At 38.2% G+C, this 14888-nt stretch overlaps 2 protein-coding genes across 3 annotated transcripts; both read right to left on the bottom strand.

Moving 5' to 3' along the window:
- Positions 1-704: 704 nt before the first annotated feature.
- Positions 705-6037, bottom strand: LOC105686227 (DNA replication licensing factor MCM4). The gene is made up of 9 exons (XM_012400867.3): positions 5642-6037; positions 4848-5533; positions 4266-4591; positions 3205-4100; positions 2803-3125; positions 2433-2710; positions 1899-2299; positions 1597-1807; positions 705-1291 (listed from the first exon to the last, which is right to left on the bottom strand). Exons 2-9 carry the CDS (start codon positions 5023-5025, stop codon positions 1196-1198), a joined length of 2709 nt encoding a protein of 902 aa, XP_012256290.2. The 5' UTR covers positions 5026-5533; positions 5642-6037; the 3' UTR covers positions 705-1195.
- Positions 6038-6566: 529 nt separating this feature from the next.
- LOC105686513 (retinoblastoma-like protein 1) lies at positions 6567-14727 on the bottom strand. 2 transcript variants are annotated; one of them, XM_012401421.3, is made up of 9 exons: positions 14178-14727; positions 13019-13550; positions 12612-12908; positions 11883-11984; positions 11358-11452; positions 10773-11162; positions 10250-10677; positions 9186-10134; positions 6567-9075 (listed from the first exon to the last, which is right to left on the bottom strand). In XM_012401421.3, the coding sequence occupies exons 1-9, from the start codon at positions 14313-14315 to the stop codon at positions 8884-8886; spliced, it is 3123 nt and encodes a 1040-aa protein (XP_012256844.1). In that variant the 5' UTR covers positions 14316-14727; the 3' UTR covers positions 6567-8883. The 2 variants fall into 2 exon arrangements, with proteins under 2 accessions (XP_012256844.1, XP_012256845.1); XM_012401422.3 differs by lacking the exon at positions 11883-11984.
- Between the last annotated feature and the right edge of the window lie 161 nt (positions 14728-14888).

The following is a 14888-nucleotide window of genomic DNA, read 5'->3' on the forward strand; positions in this document are numbered from 1 at the left end:
TCCGACAAAGAATTTTTCAATACCAGGCAAGAGCGAGCCTGCAAAGACCGATTGAAAGCGAGCACATAACCGATCCGAAGTCTGAAGCGGTGTGTAATCGTTCCACGGCATAAATACTTTGCTTTTTTTTTTTTTCTTGCAATTTCTCAAATAATAACGTCAACGAATTGTTTTCGGTATAACGTTCGTTCCGAAAAGTTGCTTTTTTTTTTGTTATTTCTCGAAGATTTTTCCTTTGATTTTTTAGCGAACGCTGCAGGTACACAAAATAAAATAAAAGGAAGGGGGAAAGCCTTCGGGATTTTCGGGGTGGAAATTCGGAACCCGAAATGTCCAGGTATTTACCACGGACGAGGTAAGGTGGGCAACGTGCATACGGAATGTCGAAGACGTTTAAGAATAGCTATATTTCGAACACGTTGTATACGATGTAGAGAAAACGAATTACAAAATTCGTAGCGTCCTTTTGCAGGATGACGGAAATGTATAGTTCTGATTCTAAACTCTCGGAACCATAGGAGGGAACCGCACGATTGAAATCTAGTCTGTGTAATTATAGGTGGCGGAATGACGAAGCCATTGTTATAAAAAATGCGCGAAACGTATTTGGAAAATTGGGGGTTCATAATTCTTCGACGGGACCCGAGGAACGAAATGGATGGAGATAAAATGATTACTGTGATTTGCGGCAAACAAACTGAAAATGTGTTTCAAAACGTTTATTAAAATAAAAAAACAAGAAGAGGATAAAATTATATTCTAAAGGTACACGAAATTAAGCATTAAATTAATTTTAAACTGGGATTTTAAAAAACTATAAAATTCAAAGAGCCCGATCAACCATTATTTGTTTAGGCGCTAATCTCGGGCTGTTTTTAAGCTGTAGTCTCACGAAGAACACTCGGAGGAAAGAAATACAAACAATACAGTTCCGCCAACGCTCAGTGTTCTCGGTTTAAAATTTGTTTGGAAAGGATGTATTTTTCTTTCTTACTTTATCGGAGGATGGCACGGATTTTTCGAGAAACTCGTCATCTTAATATCGTCAAAACGTATCCGTTTTCGGATACTGTTACGCGGTTGTTCGAATGGTTGAGAAAAACGCATGAATTGGAAAAAAAAAAATTTTCTTCCTACGATTAATCCCATTCGAACTATCTGATGAAAATTGGCCAAACAAAATGATATCAAATTTTCAACAGACTCTGATGGTATTCTTACCGATAACGATGACAAAGCCGTCATCTTGCAGCTCCTTCAGTGCATCTTCGAACATCTCTCTTGTTACCAGCTGAAACGATAAGTTTTCACCCATTTCCTCGTTGAAAATTACGATAAAATATCGCGCATTCGAAAAAATATTCATTAAATTATTCCAAGGTCTCGATTTTCTCAAAATCGTTAGGCAAACAGCGCAATAATCGGGAGACTTTAAATTTTTCTATGTAAATTTGAAAATCTCCATGACGATGGAAAAAAAAATCGAAGAGAATTGAAAACGAGACAATAACGAATAAGTAAGAAGGCTGCGAAGTCCGCTTTGAGGAGGAGAGAAACTTAGGTACGAAATAAAATTGAATGAAATTTGTTACTCACGATCTGGGAGCTTTCCTTCAGCTCGGCAAATATTTTCTGATAATTCAGTGTGGGTACTTTTCCTTTGCCTTCGATCAGCTTGCGTAAAGCTTGCGCCAGTTCCATTTTGCGTTTTCTAGCTGCTGCCGACAATCCGGTCGTTAAAATACCGACGTCTATCTTTCCACTCAATGGATCTGTGGCCGACTGCTTCAAAGCTTCGCGATGTAACCTGTAGCAACGAGGAGTGATTGATGAGAAACCTTTCTACCAATGAAACGATGAAAATTCTATGATCGGGCATCGGCCACAATCTTACAGACCTCCACGCCTCCTCAACGTCTTCCACTACGACGGTGTTGCTAAACCGAAGTTTTGCGTGCGCTTCCGCCAGTCTTATCAACGATTCGAGCTGCCTCGGGTAAGCGCTGATCTGTCCTTTACCGCTTCCGACTCTTCGCATGTCGATGTAAGCTTGGACTAGACTTTGCTGAGCCTCCTCACTCAGAACTGGATGAATGTGCTCTTTGGCGTACGCTATGTAGTCACGTAGAATGCTCATGTCGATGAGATCGTCTTCGTTCTCCGGTCTGGCCTTGTAATACAAAGACACCAGATGACGAGCGAGACGACGATCGTACAGCTCGTCTTGGGGATCAAGAATAAGGAAGATCAGGTCGAATCGAGACATGAGAGTATGAGGTAACATCACATTTTCAACCACCTGTAACGGTACACAATATATAATTAGGACATAACCGAGATTATATTTAACTCGTTATACAAGGTGCTCTAGTTAGGCTTTCGAGGCACTATGGATTCTCGTCTGATTTTAGGCATGAAAAAATTAAGTTTACCGTCTTGTTTTTATTCCATTGAGATTCGCAGGGGTTTGCCGCAGCCAGGATACTCGTTCTTGCGTTCAATTGACAGATGATACCGGCCTTGGCGATACTCAATGTTTGCTGTTCCATGACCTCGTGTAACACGGACCGAGTTGCATCGTTCATCTTATCGAACTCATCTATGCAGCATATTCCATTGTCCGCCAAAACTAGGGCCCCAGTTTGCAGGACGAGTTGTCGAGACTCAGCATCCTTTGTTACGTAAGCGGTCAAACCGACTGCACTGGATCCTAGAAACGGTAAAAAAACGACGTTCAAACACCGTGATTCGTGTTTGCGGATTCGTGAAGACGCGAACGAGAAAGCTCGGAATTTGAATTACCTTTGCCACTGGTGTACTGCGACCTTGGTACTAAATTGTAAATGTACGAGAGAAGCTGGGATTTGCTGGTTCCTGGATCACCGCATAGTAGAATGTTGATTTCAGCGCGAAAATGGCTTCTGCCTGACGTGGTGTGGGTCTTTTTCGTGCCCCCAAAGAGCTGAAGCAGTACTCCCTTCTTGATATCTTCGTTTTCGTAGATACTAGGCGCTATGTTGCGAGCCAAACGTTCGTACACATCTTCCTTTTGAGATAACAATTGCAGCAGCTCAACTCTCTCTGGTGGAAAAGCGTGATCCTTACCATCCTCTTGTTCATACAGCCTGGAAGTCGAGTGGAAATAATTTCAAGGCCTGGCGGTAGTGACGAGAAATTAGGTGCGAAAAATTTTGAAAAACTAACCGCTTCGAATCCTGTTTCCTGAAGTGAACTACGTCGATATGAGTCTTATAAACCGAGCGGACGTTACTTTGCCTGGGGTTCACCTGAAGCCCGAGTGCACGATATATTCCTGTTACCGCCACTCGATCTCCTGGTTGTACAGCGTCCACTAGATCATTGTGTGCAAACAGGATTACGGTATGCGGCGCCTGGCCAGCTGGCATATCATCGGGAGACTCTTGAAGTTTCACCATTTGTTTGTCTGAAAAATGACTTCTGTTGTGAACTAACGTGAAGCAATGGTTGGTGTTACAGTGCGTGCACAAAGTAGGCTCGGCGATACGGCCTCTGTCAATTTCAACCAAAGTTGAGAAGGAGCAGACGATGCATTTGAAGAAAGCTTCTCGCATTTCTGGAATCACGTTCGAAGTTCTGGTCACCATTCCCGATATGGTAATCAGCTGATCTATATCCTCTGGATTCAAACCGCGCATGCTTTTCGTTTTGGTCGCATTGAAAGGGCGCACTTGGATTTGGTGATCGAGCACCGCGGCTGGATACTTTTCAAAGAACATTTCATTTGCTGCCATGTCCAACGTCGGGATGACCTCTTGAGGATAACATACTAGCTGTCTGTAGAGTTGTTCGTCAAAGCTTTCCAAGTGTGCACAATTTATGTTCAAGTAGGGCTCCTCTAAAGTGTGAATTTCATCCAGTTTTTGAAGATAAAGTGGCTCCGCAAGATTCATGTTCTCTGGTAATTCATCATTTTCAGCATCCGGATCAATGAAACGTTTTACAAAGCGTTTGAACTGATCCTTACATCTGTTTACTACGACATTTGTACCCCAAATCACGAGCTGTGGACCTGCATTTTCACTCTCTGACGAACCAGGTACAGATGGTTCCTCAGGAATCTAAAGAGATGCCAAAATTTCAAGAAACTAGAATACATGTAAAGAAATATTAACTCAGATTGGATTGAAACTAGCCCTGGGAAACTTCAGTCAAATTGAAGTAATTGGTAATGACTTCCACACAACAAAACGAAAAGTACTGAACAAAATAACACCCTATCTTACCGGTTCACCAACGTTGACTTGTCTGATACGTTTGTCCGTTCTTATATCTGGTCTTTGTCTGATCGGTGTTCCTCTTACTCCACTTCTCGGTGTTCTTATTGAGCCGAGAGAACTAGGAGTTCCATAATACAAGGGTGAGGATAAATCTATTTCACTCATTCCAACTGCCAAAGGACTTGTAACTTGTACACCTTGAGTAGGTGAAGATGCAGGTACTGACGAAGGCCCTTCAGAAGAAGGTGCAATTGTATCTCTGGTAGCTCGTGTTCCCCATCGTAATGGAGTTTCAGCCATTGGATTGTTTTTGCCTTTATCTGGCGTACGACCTAGGTGGAATAGATGGTGAGTGAATATTTTCAAGTTGCTTAAAAGTTGTCATCTTATCAATTATTGGAATTCACGAGCTACTGAGGTTTCTAAATTCACGCATACATGTTTTACACTAATGGCCGGTCAGCGCCTAACATAAACAAGGAGCGGGTGTTATGAGAATATTGATTTGTGAAAATAGAATGTTAAGGATCGTTTTCACGAGGTACGGAATGATTAGATGATTTTTTGTGATCGCTGTTGTTGATTTACCCTGTTTACTCGGCGTGCCATTTTTGTGTGGTGTGCCTTTTTTGCCGGGAGTTCCACTTCTGGATGGGGTATCAGTGGGTGTTGGAGTTTTTCGTAGACGTCTTGGAGTTCCATTCACTGAGTTCTCATCCGCGTCCTGTCTGGATGGCGTACGAGGCTTTTTCATCGGACTCGACATATTATTTATTGAACAAACACACTGGAGTTAATACAATACGAACAGATTATTTCACTTCAAGATTGAATGGTGATTATTATTGTCAAACGTAATAAAGAAGAGAGACCAGCAATAGACGATTGTCGGCCATATTGATTCTGAAATGCGCGGGAAATTGGCATGCGAGCCTTGACCATCGGTAGTAATCGATAGTCGATGTATCGAACAAAACAAAAAAGGACCCGCCAAAGCATGGCCAGCGAATTCAAATATCTACCTGCAGGAATTTTACGAAACATGATTTTTTTACACAGCTAATCGCCAAAATAACAAACCTCGGCACTCACAAATCAACAGATTGCCAAAACACCGATTCATAACGTGGAGATGAACACTTACTATTGCTTCAAAGTTTATTCATTGAAGAATTTTTTTCAAATAAAACGTACATCTTCCAGTGGTGGATGATGAAGTTAGGATCATTTATTATCGTTCATTAATCTTTCTTATCGTCAGTTTACCGCAGTTCCTGTGGACATAAATGTATCTGGTGTCAGAAAACTATTTTTGGTCTCATCTGCCGGCGCGTTTGAATTCAGGGTTGATATGTTGGAACAACAAAATTCACGACACTTACCAAAATGTTCGAGGAATCATTCATTTTGCGAAAGATGTAATTCCGATCGCCCATTGCTTCGTTATTGCGGTTTTGGAGGAGGTCATACGCGATCGAGTGCGCCGTGTCTGTAAACTTATAATTAAATATTTCTAATTTCTAACAATGCTTACATCGGAGTGGAAACGTTGGGTCAAGGTGCTGCCTTATCAACAGCTTGCTGCCGAGGAAGTCCAAGATGGGCCGAGTAGGGCACTGTCTCTACAATCATATTTGCACAGATAATAAATATCAACCGACGATCCGCTTAATTCGACAAAAAAACTCCGCCGGTATCATCATGAAAGCGTGTCCGAAAAACCGCGAAAGTTTTATATTTCACAGAGATTGTACTCTGAAGACGTAAAATGTATAAGCGGGGTCAAGTGATATTTAATACCGGCAATTTTTGTAAATTTTTGTTTCCTAATTTATTTCTTTAAAGCTATGTACAAATAAATCATTAATATTATTAATTCCTCGTATTTTTTACCCTCTTTTTATAATTTCACAAATTTTGTTTAGCGCGTTGATATTTGATAATTTTTCGAAGGAAGTAGAAAAAAGATTTTTCTTATATAAAAATTTCATGAATTCATTACCGAAAGAAAAATTATTTTTCATGTTATTTTGCAGGAGGCGTAATATAGTTTTAGTCATTAGATTCTAGCCTTTATATATATTTTGTTTGTTTTTTTTTGTTTTTTGTTTTTTTATACAAGTAGTTTTTAGAAATAAAACATAGAATAATTATGAGATCAAAATGTTATAAAATATACTTTCAACGAATTTACGCTAACCGATAAAATTCTTGTTTCATAATTACAGCCTAGAATAACCGAATGAAAAGGAAATTAGAAATTCTTAAATTTCAGGCAGTACTAGTTTTTTAAAAAATATCATCAAATTGATCAATTGTCATTTTCATGTTATGCGAGACATTTTTCTTCAGATATTACAAAGTCATATTTTCATATAGTATATGTAATTAATGAAAAGCTGATATACCTAGCGCTATAAATTCTAGTTTTAAAAATCTTAAACGGAACAGCTACTGGCTGTGATACGGATTATTTTTTACCGTAAATCTAGCATATACACTTAGACATGATATTACGATTGAACATTAGTACAGTGGTACAACAAATTCTATTAATGCAAATAAATCCATCATGCAACGAATTGCTTATGAAATATACCGAGCTGATATTCCGAAAGAGTAAACATGATCGACAGTTTTTAATCTGGACTCAAAGATACCGTAGAGACAAAAGTTGTACAAGTTAATCGCATGAATTGAACCATTATTATAGATAAAATGAATCAAACAATTTTACATAAGTAATATCGTAACCTATTCTAAAAAGTATATTTTATTTCTGTGTATATATATATATACTTTAATGTATATACATATATGTAAGTATATATATATATACATACTTATATCACCCGAATCGCAACGTCAACTCTCCTGAGAACCATATACTTCCTTTTACATCGCACCTTCAATAAATTGGTAACTAAACCGAGGTTTACCGTACCAACCACCTATGAACGAACGCTGTTCAAATTTATTCATTTTGATTAAGCAAATCTATATGAATATCATTGATATATGAATGAATTTACATTGTAAAAAAGTGGGTCGTATAACGAGAACGATGAATAGCCGAAATGAAAGAGAAAAAAAAAAGAAAAAATTAATGATATTAAACAACACACTTGGTACAATGCTGCCACGAATGTAAATGTTTCTTTCAAACAGATAAAATATTCAGTCAAATTATCTTAATTTGTACAAGATTATATAAATTTTTTTGTAACGAATTTTTTTTTCTTCTAAATTTAAAAATAAAGATTAATTATTGAATTAAGTGGGGCGCTGATGAGACCCGTTTTTTCTTTTTTTTCTTTAATTTTCTAACAATGTTATAAATTAAAAAGAAAAAATATATCTAGTATAAACTAGTCGAGTAAGTTACATACTGTTCACTTTGTACCATTATTCAAATTGATGTGAAATTGAACACAAAAGAAGAAACAGTTCCTAATATTAATATCTTTAGTGGAAAGAATATTGAATTTCTAAGCATATGCCAGTATGTATGCGTAGAAAAATATAGACCACTAGAGTAAATACCATTAGCAAAATTTAACTCGACATCTGCAGTCCTTATATTTTTTTCTGGATATCACAAATGTTCAGTCATGAAATTGTCTATAATTTACAAGAACTGCAGTTCGCTGGCTTCATCGGAAAAACAAACAATTATCGTTCAATTGGCAGCAACGATATGCAAAAATAGAAACCATTTTCAAAGTTTTATTCATACGAATATTATGAAGTTTCACTGATGCAGCAGTACCTTGAATTTTGGGTATTTTCAATACCAGATTAATGCATTAGTGCTTTGTTTTTGATCTTCTTTGCGATAAGTTTATACAAAACTCAATAATTTTCAAGTCTAATTCAATTAAAAGTAATGTCAGAGGGTCATAGTCTGTCAGACGTGTTCAATATTAACGAAAAACAAATTGAAATTTAATTATTTCAGGTGTGAGCAAACAGAGGTGGGCGAGCTTTGGATCAAAATCCCAAATCAACGCTTAGAAAAGAAAATGATGCGATCAATTATTTTGAATTAAGAATGAGACCATTTATACGCGATGGAAAAAGAAAACCACGATTAATTTAACCACGCGCCGCAATAAGACTGAGGTAATGAAATAGTTAACTGAGAGCAAAATTTTTGATTGAGCTCTTTCAATTCTTTTTCTTTTCATAAACAAATGTTTCATTTTTTTTCGTTTTTTTTACCAACTTTTACATCGTTCAACGGATTAATTAAATACACCGCCCACCTCTTGTATAAATGTACATACTTACACAAGTTCAAATACATAACATGATGTGTACTTAATAATCTATATTCTTTAGTTCTCAGATAAATTTCAGAGAAGTGAAATTTACTTTGCTCGTTCCAAGTATAATCTATACAACAAATTCACAATGAATCAACACTGCCAATTCGAATCCCGTTTAATAAAAAAAAATAATAATAATATTAATAATATTATATATATATATATATCAACTTATCCACTCATCTTTGTCAAAAAAAAAAAACAGATGGTTGTCTAATATTCCACGGTACTCGATTAAATACAACGCAAATGTTCTTTCGGTTCAAGGTAAAGTTACAAATTTGATTACTCGATTATTACTGGTTTTGCGTACGGCGTTCGCCCATGATGTTTTCTAGTTTCTTGGCCACTAAAGGAGTCGTGATTTTTTTTGCAGGGGATTGTTCTGCACTTGTCATATCGACATCGGTGAGATCTGTTAGAAGCCGTTTGCCAACTGATTTTCTTGCGTCAACAGATATCATCATTCTGTTTATAGCTTCTAGATCCTAAACATTCAAGTATCAAACGTTATTCCAATGTTTCATAAAGATTACTTACACTCAGAGAGTGTCCGTATCACGAATGCAAAAATAATAATTTAAATGATCCGACTGACCTTTGCAGGACTGCGGCTGAAGCAATAGCTAAGCTGCGGCGCAGGTGAAGCTGTCATAGCTTTTGAGTCCAATGTTCTCGTCATAACGCTATTTGTGACACGCCTGACCGGTGACTTTGCTGTGGGTTTACTCTTTGGTAAAGGACTCAAGGTCAAATTCATGGATTCTCCCCTGGACGGAAACTTGTTGGCAAATTCTTTTACTTGCGGTACGTAAACCGTGTTGTAAAATTTGATTAGGTCCCCTCGCGTCTCGGGACCAAAGTTTTGAGAAGTTCCAGCCATGCAAGATGGAGTTGGCGGGGCTGTGCCATCGTCTTGTGTTGTATTATCATCAGAAATATCCAGTTCTCTGTTATTTGTATCGTTTTGACTGGTCTTTGTTATTAGAACAGATCTATATATGTGAGACTCTGCTTGTGGCTGTAATCTATAACATCGCATGATTTCCGTGAACGAATTTTTTTCTATTTTAGCAATTTTGCAAATCACGTATACAGCGCACATTAATATTTGATCCAAATGTCTATCCTTCATCAGTTCCGTCTGATCTTTTACAGAATATTCAAACATGGTCCATATTTTTTGCTTCAAATCTGTGTCGATCAGCTCCAACTTTGTGCATAGATGATTCATTCTAACGAAAGCAAGGTGATAAAATTTTCTGAAAAATAGGGCCACCGAACCTCCTCTCCTCGGCTTTGCGGGTTCCTTGTTCACCGGCACTTGTGGCAAAGGAGTAGTAGTGCCAACAGGACATGTGGTTTTTAAAACTGTTACCGGACTAGGGGTCAAAAGCAGCTTTTGGTCACCGTCGATAGAAGAAAGTTTAGTTTGCAAAACACTTTGGCCAGATCCTATTCTGAGAACGCTTTGCTGACCACCGATTCTACCGTCGGAGAACAATCTTTTCTTCGCAAGACCTGTCGCTGCTACCGGTGACTGAAATCTGTTGAAAAGCGTACAAGTTGCAAATAAAGTTGCTCAAAGGAATATTTCGATTGATATTCCTGCAGGGCAAGATCGATGAATTACCGTTGTAAGTATGATATATGTTTGCATACCTTTCAGAAGCAGAGGAGATCGGACTCTGCTGAACATCGTGATGATTACCTCGGTCGAGTGCAATGCGTCTCAAGACCGGTTGTCCCGGTGTATTTGGATCCACGACGTCCGAGTGTAAAGACACTTCCTCACAGCTTGGCACGCCTCCTTCAGTTTTTCTGATCGCTTCCCATAAGGGACTTTCACTTTTCCAAGCTAAGGTTTCTAAGATCTTTTCTTCAATGTAATTTAGATGCTTGACTATATCGCGAGACAATTGGTCTTCCGATCTTACAATGATTTCAATAACTTTGTAAAAGTAATAAGGTTCCAAATTCAGCGCATTCAATATCCAAGGGAATGATCTGTGACTCTTGTACGAATAGATCACAATTTCCAAGCAGCAGGCAAATAAACATTGGTGAAATATTTCTTGCGACAATAAATTCTGAAAAAACATAATGAATCAATACATCGTGATAACTGTAGTCTTTAGTAGTAGACTGAACACCTTTGAGAATCAAATCGGACTGATTCACCTACCCTAATATCACAGTTAGGCTTCTTGCGTTGTTCATCACCTAAAATGGTTTCCAAAAGCTTGTAGAATAGAGTCTGGGCTAACTGTAGTCGTTTTCTGCCAAAATCTGCATTTACAGTATCGTTGTCTTCAGTGGTTTGAGAATAATTCCTGCAGAATTGTTCTCCAATTTCATTGACCCTGGCTTCGATCGAAGCTTTGACATCCTGTGTACAAGTGTTCAACGTTTCTTTCAAAGTATCGCTAGGCATTGGTTTGCAGCCAGCCAAAAGTGCCTGTAAACGACTGACACTCTGAGTAGCAGTCGATAGGGGCGTTGGGTTTGCCACATCTTTGGATCGAAGATATTTACGCCCAGTTAATGGTGTCGGTGGTGCTAAGTGCTGCATTTGCTGCAACGGAATGTGTGCTCATGTTACTTTTGAGACAGTGTATAAAAACTTGAAGTAATTATCAAGCGTGGCATGGAAAACGAAGTCTTTGTGAGCCACGACATGCAGGTTTGATTGGAAAAGTGTGTCCAATACTTTCGAACAAAGTGCAATTTTCAAGTTTTAATCAATATTTAAATTCAACTAGACACTCACCCCACCATATTGTTCTCGCCTCAGTGTAAACTGTTCATGAATATCCCCTCCGATAGAGATTGCTGGTGAGCCAATGTTGTCGCTGGCATCTGCGTCTGAAAATCAACAAAGCAGTCCAATGCATTTGCATGTTCACGGCGTTGAAACATTTTTTTTTTTTGTCAATTCAATATCCGTCTGCCTCACAAAGCCTGAGCTACATTACAGGATTTTGATTTGGTTTTCTTGGTGCTTTCTCTTAAAATACGAGCAATGGATGTAAAAATAATAAGTTACTGGCTGCATAAAAAATGTGTGTGAAAAAAACTGGTACAACTGTACCAAAACAGGCTTTGTGATTCAGTTGCAATGAAAATTGTAAGAATATTTACAGTACAAAAAAATCAACAGTTTGACAAAGACCAGACATGATCGTTGACAATACACTTGAAATAAATTTGAAAGGGTTTTTCAGCGGATCAAAATTTACAGCCTGAATATTCCAACGCCTTCTGTATGATCAGTTTCAGCCTACAGTGAACCCACCTTTCGACGTGTAGTGTCTGGGAATTTTAACGCGGCAAGTAATATCTCCGCCAAGCATCTCGATGGCCGATATCCCGTTCAGTCTCACTCTCCTCCATTCGGCTGTAAACCATAGCCACAACAAAGCGGACACAAATCGGTTAACAGCCAGAAATTATAATTATTACAACAGATGCATCAACGCGTAGCAGTCATTGAACGATGTGGCATTGGAAAAAAAAAACAGATCGATTAGGGATGCAATAAAACAAATGTTAGACACTACACTAATTAGCGTACCAGATATTAACTACTTCAAGAGTTGCAGTAAAGAATGAATATTGAAATTGCATTTCCCAAACTCTATTAGTTACACGTGCAGGCAAAACAGATGGCAAAAGCAGTCTGCAGATAGACAAGATGAAGAATATTACAGCCAAATGTGTGAATATAACCAGTTGAACAATACAGCCAGTTTTAGTGAATAAGCTTCGCATTTACAATCCTTTTATACCCATATTCATATTCTAAATAGCTGTTACAACGTTTAGCATGCCATTGTTAAGAAATTAAGTACATTTCCTTTTGAACAGATCCTGATGTACAAGAAATGCGGTCTGGGGTAATCTTTGATTACTAAATGAAACAATGCTTAACACACTTATTTTGTAAAAACACGTTTTCATACAATCGTCAATGCGCCAAAGTGCTAATAATTAATGAAAATCCAATCATGATCTTTTTTCTTACCCAAAAACATCCTTTCGTCAAAATCACCGACGCTAAGGACGTGTTGTTCGTAGGCTTTGTTGACTGCTTTGCTGTTACCATCGAAATTTAGGGGTTCGAGAATCCCTGAGAAATTCGATTGGTCACCGCGCAAAACTTTTTCTCTGAACAATTTATTTATATGATTCTTCAAGTAGTATTCTTTTATCACTTTAGCCTCCACAGGTATTCCTTCACGAGTTTTACACAATAGACTAATAATGCAATTTGCTGTCTCTGGTGGTGTGTAAACTGGATCGTCGTAATTCTCGGGTAGGCCTAAATGAACAAAATCCCAAAATCAAACGGTGGTATGGAAAGAGCTGCAGGCTGCGGAAATTGTGCACTACAATTTTTATCTAGTTAACTAATAACAGCGAACAACTCACCAGGAAAATTTGGATTCAAAAGATCTCGTCTATTCGCCAACAAAGCATTACTGTAAATAAGATCACAGCAAGCCAGGAGTAAGTGATTTAAGTTAACCAGGTCATCTGAAATATCTGGGAATGCTCCCTTGATGCAAACAAAAAGCGTCCAGCAAAACTCGAAAACCCTGGATGGTGTACAAGGCAGAGCTCTTTGTCGTCTGGATCTCAATGGCTTAGCTATATCATCAGCTGGGTTTGCAAATATGTCTGTAAAGATGGGCTGGTACTTTTTGAAAATCAGCATCGACACAGCAAAATTTCGTTCCAGTTTGTCAATCTTAGACCTAAAATCCTGTGGCATGTTCGCCATATCCGCCCAATTCTTACTCTTATTGAAAAATTGTATCAGAGACAGATTACACAAACGAAGTAAGCGAGTTAGCGATACGCAGTTGCCTTCGACATTTGCTCCTGTTCGCCCAACAGTCGGCGTCGATGACTTTCGACATGCTACATACAGAGCACATCCTATCCAGTGCAACTGATCACCCTGCAATAGAATTGAAGAAGACATTATTGATAAGGTGAGAGGCAGCATCTGGAAAAAACATTTAATAAACATAGCATGGACCGGGACTATAAATAAACGCGTTTGTGTAACGTTGTAAAAATGGATGATAGGTCAATAAAATATTCATGAAGGACCAAGGAGTCCTTGGAAACTTTAAATCTTGTAATATAGCCAACAACGAAACTGATGGTAGGAACGATCGTTGCAAACAAAAATGAAAAACCAGCTAATTGTAATAGCATAAAGATGAGGTGTAATTACAAGAGTAATTATTTAGGCAATTCAAGAATGTCGCAATTTTCGAGCTATGATGGGATTTGGGCCGAGTTGATGCGTGAAGCGTAAACAATAGGTTTCAAAGGGTCAATTGACAAAACTTGATTTACAATTAGGATTTTCATTGAATGATTATTGCGTATTATTGGGGCACAAAAGTATCACGAACTTTTTGAAAAATTGCATTGTTATATCGGAGTAGACTGGTGAGAATGGAACTCTCGTTATCTAGGTATCGGGATGTTGGCCTTGGTCCGAATGTTGCTGATGGCAACAAATATCGGTGTACGCTGGAAAAATTATTGTTAGATAAATGCAACCGCACAATACCTCAAGAGTATAATTCTGTCGAATAGTCTCGTATGATTTCCAAGCTTCGGAAGCCGCTGTTGCGTCCATATTCAACTTTTGGCACAAATCCTGGTGCCTACTGTACGTAGAATCCTCAACATCGTCTGATTGCCCCATTTTAAAACAGATTTTCACTAGAAACTCACTCAAAATCACGGAAAAACCTCAACAGCACAACTGGGGTGCGCCATACGAGACCCGTAGCACCTTGGCGGGAAACGACGAACCATCGCCATGTTTGCCAAGTTGGCGGGAAATATAGAACCGAATATATCATCCAAAGATATGATATCTATCGCTATAAGATTATATAATTCCACTATTACGCTAGACCGCGTGTTTTTCAACCTTTTCAAAATCCATCTCGAAGGCATACACGCTTCTTTATTCCAAATTTGGCACTATTTTGTCACGCGCATACTCAGGTTGTGGTTGATCAGCATCGAAATGCGTATTTTATCACAACCATCTAATTTATTTTAACAATTTAGAGGCTATTAGATTTTTGATAATGTCCATTTTCTCGCTTGTATTTTTAAGTTATCACCTTCTCATCGTTTCATTTTCTTTTACATCAATAGTCAACAATGATGTAGCAGAAGTCGATGTCGCGCCTGGTGGGAGTAACGGAGGGACTACTTGCAATATTCTTTAGCTATGTTGCTGCGCTGCTGTTTTTTAATTCCGTCT

Source organism: Athalia rosae, chromosome 3, assembly GCF_917208135.1.
Source record: "Athalia rosae chromosome 3, iyAthRosa1.1, whole genome shotgun sequence".
Taxonomy (NCBI): Eukaryota; Metazoa; Arthropoda; class Insecta; order Hymenoptera; family Athaliidae; genus Athalia; species Athalia rosae.

Coding starts and splice junctions, on each gene's coding strand:
- LOC105686227 (XM_012400867.3), bottom strand. CDS start 5,025: ATGTCGAGTCCGATGAAAAAGCCTCGTACGCCATCCAGACAGGACGCG. Junction 3,126..3,204: donor AGGAAACAGGATTCGAAGCG/GTTAGTTTTTCA, acceptor CTCGACTTCCAG/GCTGTATGAACAAGAGGATG. Junction 1,292..1,596: donor TGAAGGAAAGCTCCCAGATC/GTGAGTAACAAA, acceptor TTATCGTTTCAG/CTGGTAACAAGAGAGATGTT.
- LOC105686513 (XM_012401421.3), bottom strand. CDS start 14,315: ATGGGGCAATCAGACGATGTTGAGGATTCTACGTACAGTAGGCACCAG. Junction 13,551..14,177: donor GACAGAATTATACTCTTGAG/GTATTGTGCGGT, acceptor ATTCTATTGCAG/GGTGATCAGTTGCACTGGAT. Junction 10,678..10,772: donor AGCCTAACTGTGATATTAGG/GTAGGTGAATCA, acceptor ATGTTTTTTCAG/AATTTATTGTCGCAAGAAAT.